This window comes from Equus quagga, chromosome 2, assembly GCF_021613505.1.
Source record: "Equus quagga isolate Etosha38 chromosome 2, UCLA_HA_Equagga_1.0, whole genome shotgun sequence".
NCBI classification, from domain to species: domain Eukaryota; kingdom Metazoa; phylum Chordata; class Mammalia; order Perissodactyla; family Equidae; genus Equus; species Equus quagga.
In genome coordinates this window covers 179042967-179065839 of record NC_060268.1, presented here as the reverse complement: position 1 = coordinate 179065839, position 22873 = coordinate 179042967, and the positions used below count along the sequence as shown (strand labels likewise).

The 22873-nt window shown below is 48.2% G+C and overlaps 1 protein-coding gene across 2 annotated transcripts in view; it reads right to left on the bottom strand.

Annotated features, from left to right (window-relative positions):
• Positions 1-419: 419 nt before the first annotated feature.
• The window catches only part of DOCK1 (dedicator of cytokinesis 1), a 502522-nt gene continuing 480068 nt past the window's right edge, over positions 420-22873 (bottom strand). For both annotated transcript variants that reach the window (XM_046651107.1, XM_046651115.1), the window contains exons 48-52: positions 16904-17049; positions 12323-12521; positions 8282-8435; positions 5439-5590; positions 420-1603 (exon numbers count right to left, since the gene is read on the bottom strand). In XM_046651107.1, coding sequence (XP_046507063.1) covers positions 1508-1603; positions 5439-5590; positions 8282-8435; positions 12323-12521; positions 16904-17049 — 747 coding nt within the window. In that variant the 3' untranslated portion in view covers positions 420-1507. The remainder of the gene's footprint in view (positions 1604-5438; positions 5591-8281; positions 8436-12322; positions 12522-16903; positions 17050-22873) is intronic.

Here is a 22873-nt window from a genome sequence, read left to right as displayed (position 1 = left end):
CTTTGCTTCTTGCCACCTAAGATCCAGAGAAAGCTCTGATGTCTGATGTCTCCCAAAATAAATGACACATGCCACTAAACAAAGCCCCCTCTCAAATTAGCAGCGGAAAAGGCTAAAAGGAGGCAGAAATGACGTGCAGCCAGAGAGCCCCGGGGTCGGGTTGAGGGGAGAAAGCTTCAGCAAGCGCTAGGCTCTGCTCTGCTCTATCTGTAAGGACAGGCAGACACACAGAGGGACACGGGTGCTGTCTATCTGGACCCCAAATCAGAGACAATTAATGGGTGGTGAAGTACACTGCTTGGGGAAGATGTGCACAATACAAATGTGGGTCACAAAGCTCTTTAAGAAAGCAGAATAGAAACAGTAGCATTTGTGTTTTACATCAAGGGATAAAAACACAGTATGTCAGACAATGTGAGTCTTTTTAAATAACATTTTATTTTTCACTGTCAATGATTAACTTTTGAGCCTACTAGAAGAGTATCATGATTATAGTGAATAAAAAAATATACGTGATAGAATAAAAAATTAGGTTGTACAAAGTTAGTTCTTTTAAATCATTGTCCACCAACATTTGCAGGACTTTGGAGCTTTGAAAAAAACCAACAAAACTTAATTTGCATTTTTTTTTTACATTTCCAGCAGTTAAAAATTAAGAACACATATTGAGAATCATTTGTGGATGTCTATTACAATAAACGAAGGACCACAAAAATTAAAACAAGTTCTAAGAACCATCATATATACAAACTTCTGTACAGAATGAGGACAAAAAGAATTCACCCAATTAAAACCGTCTCTTGTGGTATATGTTTTCTTTTTTTAAAAAGAAAGAAAATTTATCTTCCTATACTCATATTTATTTTTCCTCTTGATCCAGTATTTTTAATGGTGTTTCCACTCCATAAATTAGTAACTGTTCAGTAGCTGAGAAATACCCTATTTTAAATTATCCCAAAGGAAATCAGGAACTTCCCTGAAAGGGTTGACCTTAATTGTCTGATGTAGGTTGAAGACACTCAACCAACAAAAGTCACACCACCAGCTGGAGCGAGGAGGGCTTGATAAAAGGTCCTTCGAGTGTAAGTTGGGGGTTGGCCTATGGAGAGAAGACGAGGATTCAGAAGCTTGGTTGCTACACAGTTCTTAAGGGTGATGGCTTAACCTCTCCTACTGGGCTAAACTCAGACCAACCGAGCTCTTTGCCAACATGTCATTTGGCACAAAAAGAAAGGACTTTTGGCAAGACTTAGGCTCTCTCAAGACGGACATACTCAGAAGCCCCCAGTTTTGATAAACACAACAGTACGTCCAGACCCATATGCACCTTGCTCCCCGAGGCTAAAGGCCACTCACTCCACAGCTAGAAATGAACTCCTATTAAGGAAAAGCAATTGCACTAAGTGTCAGACATCACAGCCCCAACGAGGTAAACGCCAGACACGGAAGAAGACACGGACAGAGAGGAGGGATGATGGCTCGCTCTTTCCAGACCGTCCTGCTGCTTTCACTGCACGATCCCAGAGTCCACCGAGGTCTGCTTGCGCGTCGTCTTTGGAGGGGGAGGAGGCGGGGTTTTGCTGGGCAGCGGAGGTGGCAGATGCTACAAGACACAAATACCAGGGAGATGTCACATTATGGAGGCTCTGACAGGAAAGGATTGGTCTCCTGGTGGGGTGTGACCTGGCACGACAGTGGAGAGGGAGAGTTAATTTGCACCCCTGGATGGGGATGCCCTCTCTGCATGACTCGGGGCTGGCAGGTCTGCTACACTCGGGACCAAGCTGTGGGGGTGACAGGCCTTTCTGGCATCTGATTCACTCCTCTTCACAGGGCACTGCAGAAGTCTGCACGGCCCCTGAGAAGTCTAACTGCTGCTCTTTGCGTGGCAATTTAAATCCAGGTGCTATTTATCTGGGGCCCCCTGGAAATGAACTGGTTTCAGAACTGGGCAGTTTAAATGGCTAAAGCAAGTGAATATGACCAAAGAAGGACCCAGAGCCACCCAGGCAGCTGGCGGGGTCACAGCTGAGCCTGCCTCGATGAAGACCCAATGGGTCCCTCCTCTTGACCCTGGGGATGCCCCTAAACTGTTCAGGGACAAACAAGTCCTTGCAGATGCTCCTAGGGGTGGGTGAGAGGTGCTCCCTTGCTCTCAGAACTGGAAAGGCCACATGAGAGAAGGTCAGCCAGGCCATGGGCGGCACCTGTGGCCACCATCCAAGTGACCCATTTACAAGGTAGTTTTTCATCCACAGTCACTCCCAAAACCGCAAACGGATGGGGATGAACAAGATTAGGGGGATGTTTAAACTCTCCATGAGAGGAACACACTATATAAAGAAACAGGTACAGCTGTGTCCCAATAAAACTTTATTTACAAAATCAGGTGACAGGCTGGGTTTGGCCACTGGCCATCATTTGCCTTAGATTCCCAAGAACGAATTGACCACTGTAAAGGTGATGGACAAACCCCTGCTTAACGGACCTGTGGGGGGTGAATGACTGAGGGCAGCTGTTGCCTTCTCGCTTCACACCCTCGTGGGCATCACAGACGCTGACATACAGCAGCTGTAAATATGTGTTCGCCAAACAGGTAACTGAGTGAGAGGGAGCTGAATGATGATGAACGAACACACGAACACCCGAAGGAATGAAGAAGTGACGAGTGAGCTGATGGACCACCGAATGAATGAGCAGAGGATGAACAACAGACCAGGATAAGTGGGCACAGCCTCAGGTAGAACATAAACCCAGTGAAGTCAAGAGCGCGACCATCTAACTGAGGGGGGAGTGAATTTCTAACAGCCTCTCAGTGGAGGTTCACATTTAGCTCAAGGTGAGAAAAGAAGTTTCAAGGACAGAACAGTGATGCAGTAGTCTCTCACTCAGTGCCCAAATTTCCTCCTGACCCGCAGACAAGTAAATACTAAGATGACCTAGTGCTCAACAGAGAGAAGAGTCTACATGTGGAAAACTAGAACAGATATAATGATAGACGTTACAAAAAGGGAAGGAAAATAATAGGCTCGTAAGTCTTTTTAAGTTCATAACAACGGTTAAAAGAAACACCTGTTTTGAAGTCTGATCAAAAGGTTGTTTACATGTGAAAGCCAGAGTGTAGGTCAATGGTGAGAAGGAGGGCCGGGCTGACACCATCGGATACAAGTGCAACGCCACAGACACCATTTATGCCAATATGAGCCTGGCAGGTTTATCACTATCAAGCAGAGCGATAGCTCAGATTACTGGTTGTAAGAGCCATTTTGAAAGAATGACAGCGTAAAGTGGCGACAACTAGAGATAGAGTTGACTACAAGCCCGAGGCCGATCAATGAGAGTGACAGGAGGATATCGATCACTCCCCATGGCAGACAAGCGATCATTATCCTACGAGAGCTCTCGGGCCTGCGCAAAGGGAGGCACCCTGGAAAGCCAACTACTTCCAACTAACTATGACATGCTAACCCACGAGCGTGTCACCTGGATGTGCTCTTGTGCTGCAAGCAAATCAAACAAGAAACAAACAGCAAAGAGGCTTGGGTAATTCATCTAACTGCACTCACAACTCCTTTATGAATGCAGCCAAAGTTTGTCCATGCTCCTTCCTTCCTTAACCAAGAGTGCGTGGTATCAGTAACTTTGAATGATGTATCAAAGAAACTGAGATGATAAAATGTTGTCCCTGAAATGATTTGTAACAAAAACGGACTTGGTCGTGCTTCCAAATTGAGAACCCTCGGTTCACTGATGTAGGGACATCTGGAGGCGTTCCTGCTTTTCCAATAAATCAAAGCTGCGATCAGTTAATTAAGCTGTTAGGAAAACAACACACCAACCAATCAATGTTCTTGCTCGACTCCCGGAGTCTCTTTTTGTTCTAACTTGTAGTCAGTCAATGTTACATTTCTGTAGCTGTAAAGAATCAGTCCAGCCTCCTGAAAAGCCATCACAGGGCAACTGGTCCCCTCTCCAGGGCCAGTCCTCCCTCATGGCATCTCTAGGGACGGGGGGCCGATCTGAAAGGTGTGGTAGCCACAGAAGGATGATCCGCCCCCTCAGCACCAAAGGTGAAGCCCCACTGCTTACTTGGTTTTCTTACAAAAGGAATAATCGAACTCACAGACTGTAAATAAATCCCCTCTCTCTTCTACTCCTCTCACAAGAAGAGAGATAATAAACTTGTAGAACATTCAGGGAAAAAGTCTCCATAAAAAAAAGAGCATGCAGGTTTTTTATTGTTTTTTAAGGGAAAAAAACACGCCTCACTGCTATGAAAAAAATCGCAGCCACAGAGCAACGTCATGTCTTCAATGTTGTACAGGAGTTCTGTTGCCATGATTGCTTTTTGGAGGCTGAGCAGCTGCACATAGGAACAGGGAGACTGTACTCTTCCGACGGCACTGATTTAATATCGTAAGGCTATGAATAACGTGGCCAGGGAGGGGCAAGCCTGGAGGCGCATCCCTGACTGCCGGGTCAGTTTCTCATGTGCTCCTCCACCTGCGCGCTGACCTCGGACACGGCCACCCAGGGGACAGAGAACCCCATGTGACAGCAGCCTTGAGAACCAGGAGAGGAAGGCGGCAGATCTCAAAAGAATGTTTCTAGAACTGCCAACTGGTAACAGAGGTGCTGGTTTAAATGACTTTTTAAGACTTTTACCTAATATTTGCATTTAGGAGGCAGGCCCAGAGGCCACTGAACAGTGAGCACATCAGACAAGATTAATGACCAAAACAGAGTTTCCAAAGGGATGGCAGCCTGGGGACCAGCGCTGATGAGGATCTGAGCTGGCTGTTCATGCTTATGGCAGCCAGCACCCCAAATCTAAGCAGGAAGGGTTTCAGGGCTGCAGGCACAGCTAGGGCGGGGTGGCCTCAGGGAGCTCAGAGGGCTTGCCCAAAGTGGAGCCATATCTGGCTTCTCCTCCGAAGATTTTCCATGCAGCCAGTGCCTGTCCCCATTGAGAGTCAACAACACGAGGATGATGCTGCCTTGAGGAATTGTGGGGATACAGGCTTGTCATGGGCCAAATTGGTATCCAACAGGAGCCTGCAGCCATGCAGTGTAACATGGGCCAACTTCTTAAAAAAGTCAGACAAACCCTTCATAGAAAAGCTACTTTTCAAAAATCAAGCTTCCACAAGAATTGCACCTCAAGGAGAAGGCCTCCATGGTGATGAGGCTGGCCCTTCGATCCGTCTGGATCTTCTCTCCCCTTTTCTCGTTCTGAGGACCACATCTGAACGTGTGTGTCTGTGTAGTCATAATGACACAGAACTACAGATGGCACGTAACTGATCGCTTTGACCTCTTTTCTCAAAATCAAGTCTAGGCTAGCCCAGAGGAAACACACTTACATCAGGAAGGAGAGATATCTGCCTTGTGGAGGGAAAGAGAGTAAAAACCCATTTTTCAGATTCCCGACGACTTACCCTCTGGTGAGGAGGAGGGGGCGGAGGCGTCGGTGAGCCGATAAAGTCTTGGTTTTCCATCAAGTTCCCATAATCTGCCGTGCTGCCTTTGAGAGGAAGAGGAGGCGGAACCTCAGCCACGTCCATCCCGGTCATGCCATTCAGCTCCAAACCTGGAAAACCGGGATCCGTTTACAACCACATCCACATCCCCATGGGCCGTGAATGCACAGGCGGCTGCTTCAGGTTCCCTCTGGGAGTGGTGGTGGGGGGGGGGGGGGGGGGGGGGCAGAAACACTTTATCCCCAAGAAACACTTGTCAATGGGGCAGAGAGGACAGAATGGAGGGGTAGAGGAGGCAGAGGGTGGGATCCCCTCCTAATGGCATGTTCTAGAAAGAACACCAAGTTCCATGAGACACCTAAAACCAGCTCTTAAAGGAGGCATTGATGCACTATAAAAACAGCCATGTCAACCCCAGGCCCCTTCTGATCCCTCCTCAGGCCCTTTCTCTCGGTGGCATCTAAACAGCTGGGTGTCACAGGCCTGTCTACACCTGCCTTTTTCAAAGCCCAGCCAGGACTGTGTAGCCAGCCTCCTGCAGTTATGACCCAGAGTGCTTCTCTAAGTGAAGTGTAATAACGCAGCACAAGCCAGCCACCTGCCCTTCAAATCTCTCTCCTATAGGAAAACCCACGACTGTATGAAATGAAGTTATTAGCGGCAGCAGTCACTGTGGCTGTGGCTTTAAATAAGCCAAGGGGAAGGACAATTGATTTTTAAAGTAAACTGAAAAAGCAGCTGTTTTCAAATGGAGGAATAATCAGTGACAGCATATTTTCTCAACCTGTGCGGAGACTCTTAGAAATAATTTGTTTTTCTTTTATCTTACAAGAGAGGAAAATAAACATTTTTCCTGATGGGCCTCTTGCAGAGTTTTCCACAATGATCCATCTAATGAAAAATCCTTCATTAGGAAAATGCCTCCCAGGAAGCGTTGTGTCAATGTATAAGGAAGCCTTGCCATTGAATCGAGGGAGCAAGAAGTGCACAAAAAAGTGGCATTAATTACATTCATAATGCTGTGCAACCATCACCGCTATTTCCAAAACTTTTTATCAGCCCAAACACAAAGTCTCTACCCACAAAGCAATAACTCCCCCATCTCTCCCCACAGCCCCTGAAGACCTCCAATCTACTTTCTGTCTCCTTATTTTAGTGGTTTCATATCATTGGAATCATAGATCTGTCCTTTTATGTCTGGCTTATTTCACTTAATGTTTTTGAGGTTTGTCCATGCTGTAGCAAGTATTAGAACTTCATTTTTTCTTATGGCTGAATTGTATCCTACTGCATGGATATGTCTCTGGACATACATTTGTTTATCCATTCATTGATTGATGGACATGGGTTGTTTCCACCTTTTGGCTACTGTGAATAATGCAGCTATGAACATTTGCATCCAAGTATCTGTCTGAGCCCCTGTTTGCAATTCTTTGGGTTATATGCCTAGGAGCTGACTTGCTGGGGCGTATGGTGATTCTGCATTTAACTTTAAGGAACCATCAAAGTGTTTTCCACAGCAGCTACAATGGTACCTGTTTTTAACTACTTTTAATAAAATTAATAAAATATTTTTAGAAGAAGATCACATGGTAATAGTGTAAGGATGTGAAGAGGCAGCACCCAGAGACCACCTCCTTTCCAGCACCCAGAGAACTCTTCGCTCACTAATGAGGCTCATCCACAGAGGCAGCCCTGACCCCTCCCCCGAGGGTCTCCAGAATCGCTGCTGCTGCCCTTTCAGCAAGAAGAAAACCAGGTGCTGAGGACAATCGTTCATTGCCTTGCACGAGCCACTCCACAGGGCCGTGCTCTCCGGCCCCAGGAAGGAAAGTGGGTTCTTCTGGGCTCCCTTGATCTGCCGCCCTCACTCCCTACCACCCTCTTTGCACCAAGATTTCCTCCTCTGGTGGGCCTGACTTTAGTTGCGAAAAGCTGGTTATCACTTGCGGTAGGTTGAATAGTGTTCCTCCAAAATTCACGTCCACCCAGAACCTCAGAATATGACCTTATTTGGGGATAGGGTCTTCATAGATATAATGAGTTAAGGATCTCAAGATGAGATCATCCTGGATTTCTGGTGGCCTCTAAAGCCAATGACTAGTGTCTATAAGGAGAGGAGAGGACACAGAAACCCAGAGAAGAGGGCATGTGAAGACGGAGGCAGAGACTGGAGTGGTGCTGTGACAGGCCAAGAACGCCAAGGACAGCCAGAATCCACCAGAAGCCAGGAGAGAGGCACGGATAGATTCTTCCTCTGTGCCTCCAGAAGGAAGCAACCCTGTCGACACCTTGATTTCAGACTTCTGGCCTCCAGACTGTGAGAATAAATTTCTGCATTCTAGACCACCACGTTTGTGGTAACATTTTATGGCAGGCTAGAAACTGCACAAGACGAGGAAACAAAGCTATACCCTTAGCCCTTCAGAACAGCCCGGAAGTGCTTCCGCACTTTACATTCTTCCTGGATAGAAGAAGGCCCAAGGCCCTCGCATGACTCATTACCCTGTGATACAAAAAGGGAGACTGTTCCACGGGCCTCTCAAGTCTCCTCCCAAGGCAGGGGGTTTTGAGAGCCTGGAGGGGGCCCACACTGTCCACCCACAGAACTCAGGAGCCCAGGACTGGGCTCTGGCCTGATTTGCTGAAGTCCTAAGGGACATTCCCAATAAGTCAGGTGCTTGTCAAAACTCTTTCCATCTGCTGGAAGGAGAGGAAGTGCCTCTAACTCTAGAGCCTTCGATCAGGAGGGAAGCACAGAACAAGGTCACGGATTCGAATACAGAGAAGGTTCCTCTTACTGGACTGCACACTGAAGCTGAGCTTGGCCCTTGGCATGACCGGAGGAGGTGTCTGCTGGGAGGACGGTGACGACGGGGACACTGAGAAGCGCCTCTCACTTCCAATGACGTTGATCACCTGGCTCTTGGGTCTCTGGGGCCGCAGAGGACTTATCTGTATTGGAGGGACAGAAAGAGCATAGTTAGGGTCTGTCATGGGCTGGGGTGTGTCACCCCACAAGTCCTAACCCCTAGCACCTGTGAATGTGACCTTATCCGGAAACAGGGTCTTTGCGGATGATCAAGTTAAAATGAGGTCATTGGGGTGGGTCCTAATCCACTATGACTGTGTCCTTATAAAAAGGGGAAATTTGGACACAGAGACACACGCACAGGGAAAACACCATGTGAAGATGAAAGCAGAGATTGCGGTGATGTTTCTACAAGCCAAGGAACACCAAAGATTGCTGGTAAGACCACCAGAAGCCAGGGGAGAGGCACGAACAGATTCTGTCTCACAGCCCTCAGAAGGAAACAGCCCTGCCGACACTTTAGTCTAGGACTTCCAGCCTCCAGAACTACGAGACAGTACATTTCTGCTGTCGAAGCCCCCAGTCTGGGGTCTGGCAAACTTAAACAGGGCCTCACAATAATCTGCTTACACGGTCTGGGGGTGGATCCCACATCACATGTTTCCTGAACACAAATGTAAAACAGGCAGAAGATTGCTGCACTGTTCAGGGCCATGTGAGAGCACAGAGGAATACCTCCCAAGGGTCAAGAATGGAATAAACGGCCTGCTCAGCAACCGGAATGCTCAGGCCTGCTCCTCATTTCTTGGGCTTTCTTGGCAGCTACAGGAAAAAGTCTAGAAACCTGCTGAGGGATTTTCTTGATCCATTTCCTGTTTCTTCTCTCATGCTATGTTATTACTGAGTAGGAATTCTTTCTCTCTACTTTTCGCCACATTTTTCCTGCCAGTCTCTGACTCTCAAATGCAACTGACATTTCCCCATCTAAGCCCCCTTCTTGTGTTTGTTATGTTGAGAAGTTTTATTTATGTATTTCTTACAACTTGGTCTCAGATCATCAGACCTGGGGAACACAACCAATTCCAAACTGCTGAGGTAGGAGGAATTAGAAAAGTTACTAACCCAGTCAAAAAGGAGGAATCCCCGCCCCCCCCCCCCCCCCCCCCCGCCCCCACCAAGAAGGGCAGGAGGCTCTGGGCTTGGGGTTGCGGCCTGATTCCTGGGCCTGGCTGGGGTCAGGGGGTCTCGCTGGTCAGGGCCAGCAGCAGAGTAGGTGGACTGCGATGTGTGCCCTCTAAGTGGTCTGCAAAGGCTAAGGAGGGCCTGTTTGGAGGCTGCTGAAGCTGGAAGGAGGGGAGGAAGGTTTAAGTGCTTTGGTAAATGGGGTGACTGGGGGACACAGGCCACAGGCTGACTCCCAGAACCATCCTATGCTGATGGAGCAGATCCCGGAGACCAGGCGTCAGCCCTCATCTGCAGAACTGATGAGTTCCCTGCGGCCTCGCTGGGGGAGGTCGGGGCCTGCCTGGTGAAGCTCTGGGATCTCCGTGGATGTGTTTGTGGACTGGTGACAGGGATTCAGGAATTGTTTAGGTGCTTCTCCCGCCCTTCCCTAAGGGCACTTTCTTATGATTCAGAGAGCTGAAGGATGTCTTACTGGTGAGAGGCAAATTGCACCTGGAGAGCCCCGGCCTCCCACCTGGTGCTCAGAGAGGCTCAGCTAAGGGTCATGAAATTGTTAATGACGCAAATCAAGTGGGAAGCTGAACCCAGCCCCACGGAGAGACCAGAGGAAACCTCTGTAGAAGCTGAGGAGGCCAGGTGGGAGGCAAAGAGCAAAGGCTACCCTAGACGGCCTGGGGAAGACCAGGGGGCGTGGTGTTGCCCCAGGGAATGGGGCTGCCGCTGGTCCAGGAAAGCCCCCTCCCAGGGGTCCCACTCACCCACCTGCTCCACCCTAGGGTACTGGGCCAGCCACAGGCACATGGACACTCGCGTAGGAAACTCCAGGTGCCTACTGTACTCGCGGACCTTGCTAGCACCTGCCACCAGGAGGACGAGGCCCCTTTGCGGACAAACAAGTAGCTGGGCCGGATGAAGAACAGTAATCTGCTCCCAGTGAGAGGTCAGAATTCCTGGCCCCTGGAGCTGCAGCTGTGGTCATTCTGAGAACTGTCAGAGGCCGACAGAAGTGTCAAGCTTTGTGCTCTGACCTTGGTGCATCTCTGTGGATTTGCTGAGGGCACTTTGGGCCAGCTATGGGGAGGCCCACCTTGTGCTGAACTCAGCCCGTCTTTGCTAGTGTCCTTGCAGGAAAACAGGGCCACAGCAGGGAGGGAAAGAACTTGTACTGTGATGGTCAAGTGGCTGGCAAGTCCTTCGACATCTTTTCATATAACTTAATTGTGATCAAGTCTGCCACTTGGCTCAAATTCTCTGAGGCCCTCAGTTTTAACATCTTAAAATGGAGCTTGAATAAAAATATATGAAAGACTTGCACAGTGTCTGGCACTTAGTAAATATTCAAAATATGTTTCTGTTAATTTCCCCACCCAGTTATGCTGTCTTGCGACTTGAGAATTCTGAGCTTGAGAGAAGGGGATCTTGGCCAGTCCCAGCAGGGTTGCTGGCATCTCAACTCTCCAGAATAGTGGACAGAGAATACGGGTGGTTCATCAGAAACCTCTTAATCCCAATGCTTGAGGCTCAGCGCTTGGGCGTGTAATGCCTGCCTCTGGCCAGCCCCTCCCCTGGGCCCTGACACCCTTGGCCACTGTCGTGCTGCCATGAAACCCACAGACCAGCTGCAGTCAGAGCTGAGTCTCAGGTCTCAGAAGGGCATTCGCCTTCTAGGAGGCCATGTTGTGGCTCTCGGATTTGCCTTCTGCCTCTAGACAGCCAAGCAACATGGGACCACGGGTCTGAGTGGCAGGCAATCTGGATGAAGCACACCTTCTGGTGTTCAAGAAATAAACAAGCAGCGAGGTATGTCTTATCAAAAAGCGGTCCCATCTGAGCCCTTCAATCAAGCATCCCTTCAATCACAGCGAGGACAGGTCATGGGCTCCTGCCCAGGGCAGGGGCATTCTTGGTTCCATACAGGCAAACGCCCATCAGTTTCCAGGAGGAGGCGGCTCCAAGCCTGAAGTAACCTTTGAAGCTGACAGCCTGGGTGAGCCTCTTCTTTATTTAGTTTCCAGTCTACAAATAGCCCTTTCTGAATAAAGTTCACTCCAGAAGGTGTCCATACCTCCTTTTTGCCCTCAGACTCCAAATGCTGCTGTGCACTTCTAGGAGCAGCCGCCCGCCCTGCCCAGCCCAGGGACGAGAGTGTGCTGCCTGGGTGTCACTGCCATCACACGCCCTGGACTCCAGAATAAACGAGATTCCCTGGGATCCATGTTTAATGTTAACTAACCAGCAAGTGTCATGTTTAAGTCCCCGAAAATCCTCCTGAAAGATGGCCAAGAGATTTAAACACGGAGCAGATGAAGCACGGAGGATGACACGGAACCGTGTGCAGCTAGTGGAACCTGGCAGGAAGGGGCTTTTGGACTCTAGCTGAGCAGATTATAACACCCAGGCGAAACTGTGGCTTAGAGATTTCTGGTCATGAAGGGGCGAGGGAAAGGTGTTAGCTGACCCAGAGCACTGTTTGTTTTCTGACAAGAGCATTCCTGTTCACCTTCGGAGATATCAGATGTATATTGGAAGCCAGTCCGACATTGCTGCAGAGAGCCTACAAATGCGTGGGTCCTGCCGACAGCGGACCCCGCCTGAGCCCCTTCGGAATGGAAGATGAAGGCCAACAAGCATCTCCCTGAGAAAGGAAGCTCACCTTTCACCTGTGGAGCCCTACAGCATCGGGGTGTATGGGGGGTGGGGGGCATTGAGGGAGACCCCGGATTCTCAAGTGACTATTTTATAGCAAGTTCAATAAACCCCCACTGACAGCCCCATTGCCTGAGTGTAGAGCAAAGGCAGGTCCAGCAGCCACGGCAGAGTGAGGGGACGGTCCCCGTGAAATTACCGTTTCTGAAAGGATCACAGCCTCAGACTGCTGAAGGGAAATGTCGGTGGGTTTAAATTCTTTATCAAATATCTCTTGATGCTTGCTGTTCCTTTTTTCCTTCTTCTTGTCCTTCTTCTCCTTGTCCGCATCGTCCTTGTCCAGCTTGTCCTGGGACCTGGAGTGCATTTTCTTTGGCAGGAGAGGCTCCAGAGCAAACCTATAGGAAACGGTTCTTTAAATCAGTGACGGCTTAACAGGAGAGCAATTGCTTTTCACCCTGCAGATGTATGTAAAGTCACTCATGACGAACCTAAGTGTGGACCGGGACCCCTAAAATTCTCTCGGGAGAGGAATGATTTAAAAGGAGAGGCCGAGGGAGACTTGAGATACATATTAACCAATTGCAATGATGGACGGTGCTGGCATCCTGATAAAAACAAACTGAAGAAAAACAGGACATTTATAGGACGAAGGAGGAAATGTGAAGTCTGACTGGATGTGTGGTGATGATACTCAGCGATTATTGTTGATTTGTGACGCAAGGATGGTATTTGGGGTATATTTCAAAAAGGGAGCCCTCGCCTTTTATAGATTCATACTGAAATTTTCACAAATGCAATGAGGAGAAATAGGCAGGTGCTGATGCAAAGAAATTTCTGGTACCTTGATTCTGACCAAGTTTCTATGGCTAGTTTAAGACTACAGATATATTGGTAGCTTCCATTGGAAAGCCTTCTGGATGGCTCAGTGAGAAGCAAGCTGATCTCAGCTTGTAGGAATGTGTAGATGCTCTCAGATTGTCAGCTGAGAACTGTGCTAGAGGCAGTGGACCTGGCTGCTAGCTCTGCCACTTACTGGTGAGTCTCAACATCCTCTTAACCACTATGGGCTGGATGTCCCCATTCACAAAGTGAAATGAGGACACCACCACCACCGTTCTGCCTAAAAGCATGTTAATGGTTAGCCTATGGAGTAAATGGATCTTGGACTAGTTTCTAAGGCACCTGTCAAAGCTGAGTATGCACACACATCTACACGCAATTGTGGTTTGCTATTTTAAGACAGGACTGTCTGAGGCGGGGGAGATGTCTATCTGTTTCTGTCCTAGTAAGTCTTATCAGGAGAGGAAAGAAATGGGTCCAATTCTAAGGTTGGAGTCTTACCCTCTGTGGCAGAGAGGAGTTAGGAGAGATAGCCAACGTGGATAAAGGTGCGAAAATGTCTTAAAAACCTTATAGCATGTTTCACACAGGAGGTATTGTTAGGATCTTATATTTTCAAAATACAGCATTTGAAAATGGTATTTGAAAAGGGATAGGGTCCCTGAAGAGGAATGACAGTCTTACAGACATCTAGGAGGAGTAGCCTATATTGCGATTTCTCATAAATGTCTTTTAAACTGCGGTCTACACATCATTTCCGTATGGTTAAGAGAAGCAAAATAGGAAATGAAGAAGGTTCACAGAAGCTCCCTACCTTCTAGCTGCCCAGTGCCCATGCAGTCCCTGAGCCAGGGGCAGGACAAACCACAGTCCCCGTAATGTGGACCGTCGGACAGGGAGCTGGCCCCGAGCCTGCCCTTGGGAGCTCCCAGTCCTGACAGCCACCTTCCAAGCTTGACTTCCTTGACCATCTGGAGAATAAATTGGCTTTCCAAGGGGACATTGATTGCAAGAGAAAGAAACTTAGAAAGCCAGTCACATTTTCAGCATAGCTGTGGTTTCTTTTAAACTTATTTGTGAATGGGACATTTAGAACAAAACCAGTGCTCTGATTAAGAAGGCCATTACAGCAACCTCACTCCCCAGTATGCGAGAGGTAACGTGCAAATCAACATTTAGATGGATCATTCACAAAACCACATTTCAAATCCCTTGAAGAGACAGCCTGCTGAGAGCAAGAATCACATCTCCTGTGTTTTGTTTCTCCCAGTAAACCTGGATGGGCAGCAGGATTTGTTGTTGTTAAGGTGCATACTATTTGAACAGTAATGGTATTGAACGTAGGCATTGATTATCAATAGCTGCTAACATCACTGGAAGAAAGATAGCCAGACACAATGTGCCTCTGAACGGAAAAACTATGAAACTGTCCTGTCCCCAAATCAAACCTGAATCTGATCAAGCCTCTAGATGCAACTATCGATATGCAGAACTATGGAGGACAGAGACACACGTCAAACAACACAGTAGGGATGCAATCAGCAAAATGCAGACTACAGGATAAACAATCCAGACTTTTCAACAAATAAATTACAAGGAATAGAAAAGAAAGAAAGTGGAAGGAGAAATCTATTGATTAAAAGAGAATTAAAGAGGGGCCAGCCCGGTGGCTCAGCGGTTAAGTGTGCACATTCTGCTTCAGCGGCCCAGGGTTCGCCAGTTCGGATCCCGGGTAGTGACATGGCACCACCTGGCAAGACATGCTGTGGTAGGCATCCCACATATAGTATAGAGGAAGATGGGCACAGATGTTAGCTCAGGGCCAGTCTTCCTCAGCAAAAAGAGGAGGATTGGCAGCAGATGTTAGTTCAGGGTTAATCTTCCTCAAAAATAAATAAAAAAATAAATAAAATTAAGTTAAATAAAAAAAGAGAATTAAAGAGATATATCAACCAACTGCAAGGTGGGGATCTTATTTGGGTCATTTTCGAACAAAATCAAAAAAGTACATTTATGACACAATTGGAAATTAACACCAATATTTGATGATAATATGGAATTACTGTTACTTTTGTACATGTGATAAAGGTAGGATGGTTGTGCTTTTTTAAAAAAGTTCTTACCTTTTAGAAATTCACACTGAAATACTTACGGGTGAAATCACATGATGTTTGAGATTTGCTTCAAAATAATATGCGGGAAGGAGAGAGTGGGATACAGACTGAAATAAGATTGGCTAGGAGTTGACGGGTATGGGGTCTCATTATAATATTCTATCCACTTTGTCTATGTCTGAAATTTTTCTACAATAAAATATGCCAGTGTTGACTTTGATCACTAAGGCGTTTTGGGACCCCTGGACTTTTCCAACTGGATATGCCATAACCACTAAGTCAACATCCATTAGGCATTAGATATTATATCTATTATATTATAAGCAACAATGAAAAATCTCCATGATTTTATTCTGGGTTCTGCAGAACTTGAGACAATTAATGTAGGAAATAAGAGGATTAGTGGACATCTTTCAGCTCAGGGAAAGAGCTGTGCTGTGAAATCCAGGTGAGTACACGAAGAACCCAGAGAAAGACAGGTTGAGCTAAATTTTTCACATTAGGAGAAGCAACTGCCAACAGGAGGAACTTTATTCTGCACATAACCCGTGCCATTGGAGACCAAAGCCTCATTTTCTCCAGATTAATTACATAGCTAAGGGTGGTAACCCCGAGAATGAACAAAAATCTGGGCTCTAATAAAGATGCCTTCTAGTTCAAGGTTAAACAAACATCTCCTGGGCAGGAGGAGACGACTGCTCGCGCTCCTGTATTCACAGGTGCAATACATCACTTTTATCTGAAACCTCTACATCAATTTCCACCCTCACCCCTACGTTCTCGGAAACATAAAAACCTTTTCATAACCAGCCTGGGGATTTTCTTGAGAAGCTGAATTAAATTTCTTTAGCAATCTTGCTCTAAGTGATAAGCACACATGATTTAAATATTTCTAAATTGAGAATTTCCATATGGACTTGGCCTTATAAGCAGCAGACCCTGATAAAAATTACTGTTAAGAAAAAAAATGCGGATATAGTTTTCAATCCTCCATGGGGCACATCGGTCATTGGCAACAAAGGGCACTTAGATTTGAGCTATCCCTGGGGGCGCTCTGAGAGTTCGTGTCTGCATGTTGCAGGGGCCAGGGCCTGCAGGTTCGCTAGGGTGATGGATTGTAAACCAAATGGGGGTGGACAAGCATACAACCGTGCAAACTTGACAGTACAACAATGAGAAGTGGTTCTCTGGTGTTCAAGGTGCATGAGACATTTTTTCTTTTTGTTTAATAAGAAAAGAATAAACTTTACATGTCTGCTACTCAAAAACACCAGAACATTATCAGTATGGAGGTTCTCTCTGAAGACTCCGAGTGAATGCAAGAAACACAGTGGGAGCTCAACCAACATTGACTCCTTTTGGTTCCTGTTCCTCTTAATCATCTTGTGCTGTTGGGTGCTCAAGAGCAAAATCTGGTCTCCAAAGAAATCTTACAGAAATAACCTGGCCCTGCCAGCTCTCAAGTAAGGCTGATTGTGTGACAGTTCTGCACTGGTGTGACACCATGGAAATGACAAGGGATGAAAAGTACAAGCACAGCACCCAAGGAGTGCACCACGACTCTTGCAGGACATGTGGAAGGGGACTGAACACTCACTAGAGGTTTAAAATTTGATGGACACCTTACCCGAAGCATTTTTTCTCAAAAACGCACAAGACCCTGAAAGTCATATTGGGCACTACAGTTGTAAAGTCTTGGAGGGTCTTAGTTTCAAACATAGTTTATTTTAAAAATCCTCTCAGTGGTGATAAAACAAACCCAGGAACCTGGGTGGCTCCTTGCAGGACCTGCCAACTTCTCCCTGCCATTGAGCCCGACTCACCCATCAGAACCCGGCCTGGAAGGGGTGCTGTCCGATGACAGGGAAGAGACAGAGGCCACCGACAGAGGCCGCGATGAAGAGGGCATGGTGAAGGATCGGACCATGGACCGCGGCCGGCTGCCTCTTCTGTCGTCCAGACTTGAGGGCTGCAAGAGAGAGAGGCTTATTTGATGTCTGTGCCAAACGACTTCCAGCCTGGCACGGTCAGACTCTTGGGACCAAGTGGCCTTAGCAGTCTGGAATCTTGACTGAAACTGTCCACACTTTTATGAACAGTGCCTGTTCTTGTTCAGGGACAAAGACGAAAATGATGATTATTTGGGGGTTTGTTTTGAAACCTTACCTGATATGAAAAATACTGGGAAGAAACTTCTTGGTTGCTAAAAATTTTAAACGCAGTTTTTTGTTTTTTTTTTTTTTTTTTACCAAGAGCACAATGCGTCAAACTGTTCCAAAGTCACGGAAGAACGTACTGACCAGAAAATTTAATTTATAGAGTAACACCCAGTACACGATTAAAGAAACTGCAAGATCTTTCGATCAACTTTGTACATCTCTGCATGTTGACAAACCGGGCAGATCATCAAAATACATGGAAGTGTAATGACTGCACTTCTCTAACTAAAATAAGATGGTCTTGCTGCTTCATTAAACATGGATTTCCTCCCCTGCCACTGATCAGACAGTGGATTAGATGAAGCCACGGCCGGAGCTGCCCAAGCTGCTCCTCCCTGCCAGGCAGTGTACTAGCGATGCATTCTGGAGACAAGCAGTCTCTGGATGGAGTTTTCCATCCTTTCTTTGAAATATTATTGTATATTACCAAGACAAGTATCACTGAAACACAGCACGTGTCAACATCTAATTAGAAAACGCTAGTGTACCTGCATCCCAAGCCAGATGTTGGCACATCTGGGACTGCAGCTGCTGCAGAAGCTCCTTCCTTTTACCTCAGGATGTGGGAAGCAAATTCCTGTAGAATACTTCCTCTCTGTGTGGCTTCAGTCTCCCCATCCCACAACCCCACGCCACCAAAGCTGGCAACTCACTCAGTCAATTACCTCTCGAAGACCTGCTTGGAACCACAGTTGATTCCAGACTGTGTAATACCACTTCTACATCTGAAAAGTGGGCCTGTTTCTTAAATGTGTGTTTTGCACATCAAATACTATTTGATCTGTACACTCTCTCTTTATAATAGTAAAAGGTTCAAAATTGCGAAAGAACAGTTTAAAGCAGGAGTTGGTAAACTTTTTTCTGTAAAAGGCTGGATAATCCGTCTTTGAGGCTTGCAGGTCATCAGGTCTCTGCCAGAAACAGGAAAACAGCCATAGACAAAACAGAAATGAGTGAGCACGGCTCCATTGCAATAAAACTTTATTTACAAAAAGGGTGGTGGGCCAGTTTGCCAACCAGTGACTCAAAGCAAGATGCTGCTGGAATTTGCCAGCACAGAGGGTTTGGTCAGTCTTGGATTTAGCATCAACGATGGTACCAATGCACCTCTCCTTGGAGATGCCCATTGTCATTAATTGGTCTTAATGAGGAAACTAGAAAGGAAATGGCTACTTGCAGATTAGTCCAAATTGTGAAAATGTTTCCTATATGAAATCAAAGTCTACAGTACCCACTTTTCAGCCTTTCTGAACCACTTTCAGATGGCAAGCCAAGGCCCAGCTATCTGAAGTGTTCCTCTCATCCAGCCTCTTGCTTGGGCCCTGAGAGTCTGTTTTGTGCCCCACTGTTCCTGATACTTCCAAGCAAGAGTCCCGCCTGCTACTCCTGCCCTGCCCGCACCACCTTATCCACCATCCTGGGCACCACCCTGCCCAGTTCTTCCATTGCTCTCCTCCCGGGCATCTCTGTGGGACTCTGACTCTCTTTACACTTCGAATGAGACCTGTTGGCAGCCTCTGTCTTTCCAAATCCATGCTATCCTTTGCCATTTCTTCCACAGCAGCAGTTTCTGAAGACGTCTCAGAGGTGGGGAATCAGCTTTTGGAAGCCAGTGTTTGTCTTTCTGAACACCCACCTCCTCAGGCCATCCCACCTACCAATTTGGGAAGGACTGCCTTCCTGCCTCTCCTGTGCAACCGTCTCGGGCCTGACTTTGACCCGATCGTTTCTGGATCCAGGAGAGGGGCAGAAGGGAAGAGAGCCAGCAACTTTGTGCTCAGGTGACTTTTGTGGCTGAGAGGATGCTGCCTCTATGTTTCAGCATCATCCACTGTGCACATGGAGATGCAGTGCTCAAGGAGACATGGCTGAGCGTACTGTGGAGAAGAAACGTGACCTTCTGACATCTAGGTGCCATGAGCCCCACTCCTAAGAGTGCCCAGCATGATGGTTTCCATTTCTCTGATGAGTGGATCTTCACAGCAGCCAGGGGGACATGAGCATTGAGTGAGTGGGTGCACAGGAGGGGGTCAGTCCTGGGCCAGGAGGTGCAGACGGCCAGCAAGGACCTCAGTCCAGCACCTGGGAAGGCTCAGAAAGCAGCCTTTGAACATCCTACCACTGACCACAAGGGCTGGTGATGTCTCTCAAGAGGCAACCTTGAGACTTGGCCGGGATGTACGATTATGGATTAGGAAGAATAAAGAAAGGGGCACGTCAGGAGCAGGGCTCTGGTCGAGGAGGGAGAGAAGCCACTCTTGGGTCCCGCACTTGCAGGGCACCCACTGGGTGTGGCTGTGGGCTCTGCTGGACCATTCCCCTCATAATTCCTTCTTGATTGAGCAGCCTCTAGAAACTCAGCCATCAGGACTTTTTTTTTTTCATCTGAAGGAATTAGTCTCTCCCAGTCCTGAGAGGTGCAGCTCCAGTGCCAGGACACTGAATCCTGTGAGTGAACTGACGTCTCTTTGTCCCAACAGCAGGGCTGGCAGGGGGTGGGGAAGTTAGAACTAAGCTAGAATTTTGGCTCTGGGGCTGACGATGTGACCTTGCGTAAACTACAGAACTTCTCAGAGCTTTAGCTTCCTCCTGAGCACACAGGGAGTGAGAGCCCCGCCTTGAGAGGCCAGCATGAGGATGAAATGAAATGGTGTAGGGGACGCCCGTAGGGCTTGGCACACTCCCAATGGCAGCTTTCCTCGTCCTTGCTGCTGTTGTTATTATGGCCTGAAGCACAAACTCACTTCAGCTCTCTTACCAGAAGCGAGCCCTGCCCTGCCCAATGACTTGGATGTGTTTTGCATCATTGTCTCCCAGCTGAGCCGGAATGCCCCACCTTGACCCACCACTAGTACTTACTGCCCATGGAGTCATGGGTGGGGTGGGCCGAGCTGAATTGAATCAGTGACCAGTATTTTATGGGGTAGGGTGAGAAGTAGGTGTGTTTTATAGTTTTCTGAAAAATCTTCTTCTCCAAATGCTGCCCAAATGTCAGCTGTGGACTGGAAACTCAAAGGGCCACATGCTAGCATCTAGGGGGTTCTGGGAGGAGGTGGGCCTGGGGTAGGCAAGTGGGACAGGTGGGCAGGGCCAGGTGGGGAGGTGCATGCATGGAGGTAGGAGCCTGATCTCAGCCTTCAGAGGCCACAGGGTGGGGGTGGACGTGGGGGGTGCTGAAGGACTTGCAGTCACGTGGTCAGCTCTGCATCTCCGACAGACCCCTGGCACCATGAGTGTTCTCTAAGTCTTGTAAGCCACCTCCTCTTCCTGGTGCAATATTCCACTGAACTCCAGCACCTAGAACAGGTGAAGCTGAATTTCTCCACTGAGGCAGGGGCTACCAGCTTAACCTCCCAATCAACATTCCTCCTCCCAGCAGCCTCTGAGGAACCCAGTAAGAAAACCACTGGAACAAGTCCTACTGGCAGCAGTGGAGGGAGGCCTAGAGAGGAGAAAACCAGGAGGCAGGGAGCCTCTGCAACGGCAAGAGTGACAGGGTAAACCAAAGCGCCACTGGGGGAGGCCATGGTGAAAACTGGTACGAGGGGTGAAGGGTGCCTCCTTGCTTCTCATCTGGTGACCAGTGGGTGGTGTGATATTAGCAGGGAAGACAGACAGCGTGCTCTACTCTGTGCACGTTGGGCTGAGGGGCTGGAGGGGTGTCGGGGAGTTTGCCAGGAGGCAGTCTAAGAGATGGGTGTGGAGCTCACGAGAAAGACTTGAGCTCAGCACCCGGACCAGGTGGTAGGTAGGTAGTACTGACATGGATGAGGGCAGACAGAGAGCAGAACCAAGCAAGGTTCCCTGTTCCTCAGCAGACCTGAAGGAAGACGAAGATGAAGGGCTGGATGAGAAACACGGCAATCTTTTTCAGGAGCTTGAGAACAAAGAAATGCCTCCCATGTGCCCAGGGGCCAGCAGAGGCATGGGGGCCAATGCTGAACACAGCTGGTGCTTGTCGTGTCTTCCCCAGGGTCTGCACTCCTGCTCCATAAGTATCAGGAGACGCTGGGCTCCCACACTTTCATCCAGGGAGCGGTGGCTCCTTAGAGCCCAGGACTGGCAAGACGAAGGCCAAGGTGGAGTGAGCCAGAGGGTCTGACGAGCCGCCCGTGGATTAAGGAGTCAGAGGGTGTCCAAGTCTCCCCTTTCTACGGCTTAGGCTGGCTCAAAAAAATTGACAAAATGGTTTATGTCCTTTCTATGGGGATTTTATTTTTAAATCCATCTTTTTTTAAACAGGATGATACTATATTGCTTTTCAAAGTATTCTGAGATGGTTGCAAGTTTTCAAAGTAGATAAGATAGGGAAGGCTCATCCCGGACTGCTTTTTATTGCCACATTTCTCAGAGAATGACAGGGGCATCTGCCTGTCCCTTTGCCTGCTCAAGGGAGGCTGGCTGCAGTCTGCCTTTGAGGTCCCAGGATGGAGGACGACTCAGGAAGGCAGCTGCAGGGGACAAGCATCCGGGGGGGGGGGGGGGGGTAAACCCACTCTTAATTCTGTTCCTGGACCACCCTCCCAATAAGCCTGACCCGCCCCCTAGTGGGGGTTGGGGCGGGGGGTGGGGGTGTCCTGGCTGCCCCTATAGAGAAGGTGGGATGTCGTGATGATGCCGTCTCAGAATGCAGCTGCCTCAGAACAGGGCAAAGCTGTCCTTGAGTAGGGGGACACCTGCCACCACTCAACCCCCTGCCTTCCTGCTCTTGCTTTCTCTCCCCTGTGCCCAAGAGCAAGCGGCACAGAAATAATGAATATCGGTAGAGAAAGGGATGTGAAGGATGTCTGGTGAGGCAGACAGGTTTCCGTCATATTGAAATATACATTAAATGACTGATAAAAGAGGAAGCTTTTCACTTGGTAAGAAAACTTTGAAATTTCACAAGTGTTTATTTCTTAGAAAGAATTAAAAGTAGCGTCAAACTTTGGGAGAGATGCACTACGAGGCACTCTGAAACTCTTCTTGCCACTTAACTCTGATTGTAATGAGCTATAAGCTCCAAAGTGATCAAGCACTGCTCAAGGATTCTGACTTGCATGAAGGGTCCTCCAGCGTGGCCCAGCAGGAGAGCACCCTGATTTCCAAGCCTGCTCACCTGGAGCAGCCCCCACTGGGCTGGCAGTCCTGGAATCCTGCCTGCTGAGTTTTCAGACCAGAGCCCAGCAGTTGTGTTACTCTTGGCTTTGTCAGGCTCGTGCCCTGCTGGCCCGGGGCCCAGCCATGGCCTGCTGGGGTCGGGAGAGTGGGAGAGCATGGAGTGTAATCACAGCCAAATGAACTTCTCTCAGGGAGAAGCTCAGTCTCTATGTCTCCAACCACATGAGAAGGCAAGAGAAGGAAAGCTCCACAGTGTAAACGATAGAGGAGTGGCTAAAAGCACAGACTCTGGAGGTAGACTGATGGGGTTCAAACTCTGGGTCTGCCACTTGCTGGCATGTGACCTTGGGCTAATTAACTTTCCCATGTCCCCATTTCCCCATCTGTAAAATGGGGATGACCACAGTGCCTCCCTCATAGTTTCACATGGATTAAAGCAAGTTTATATTTGCAAAACACTTGGAAAGGTCCCTG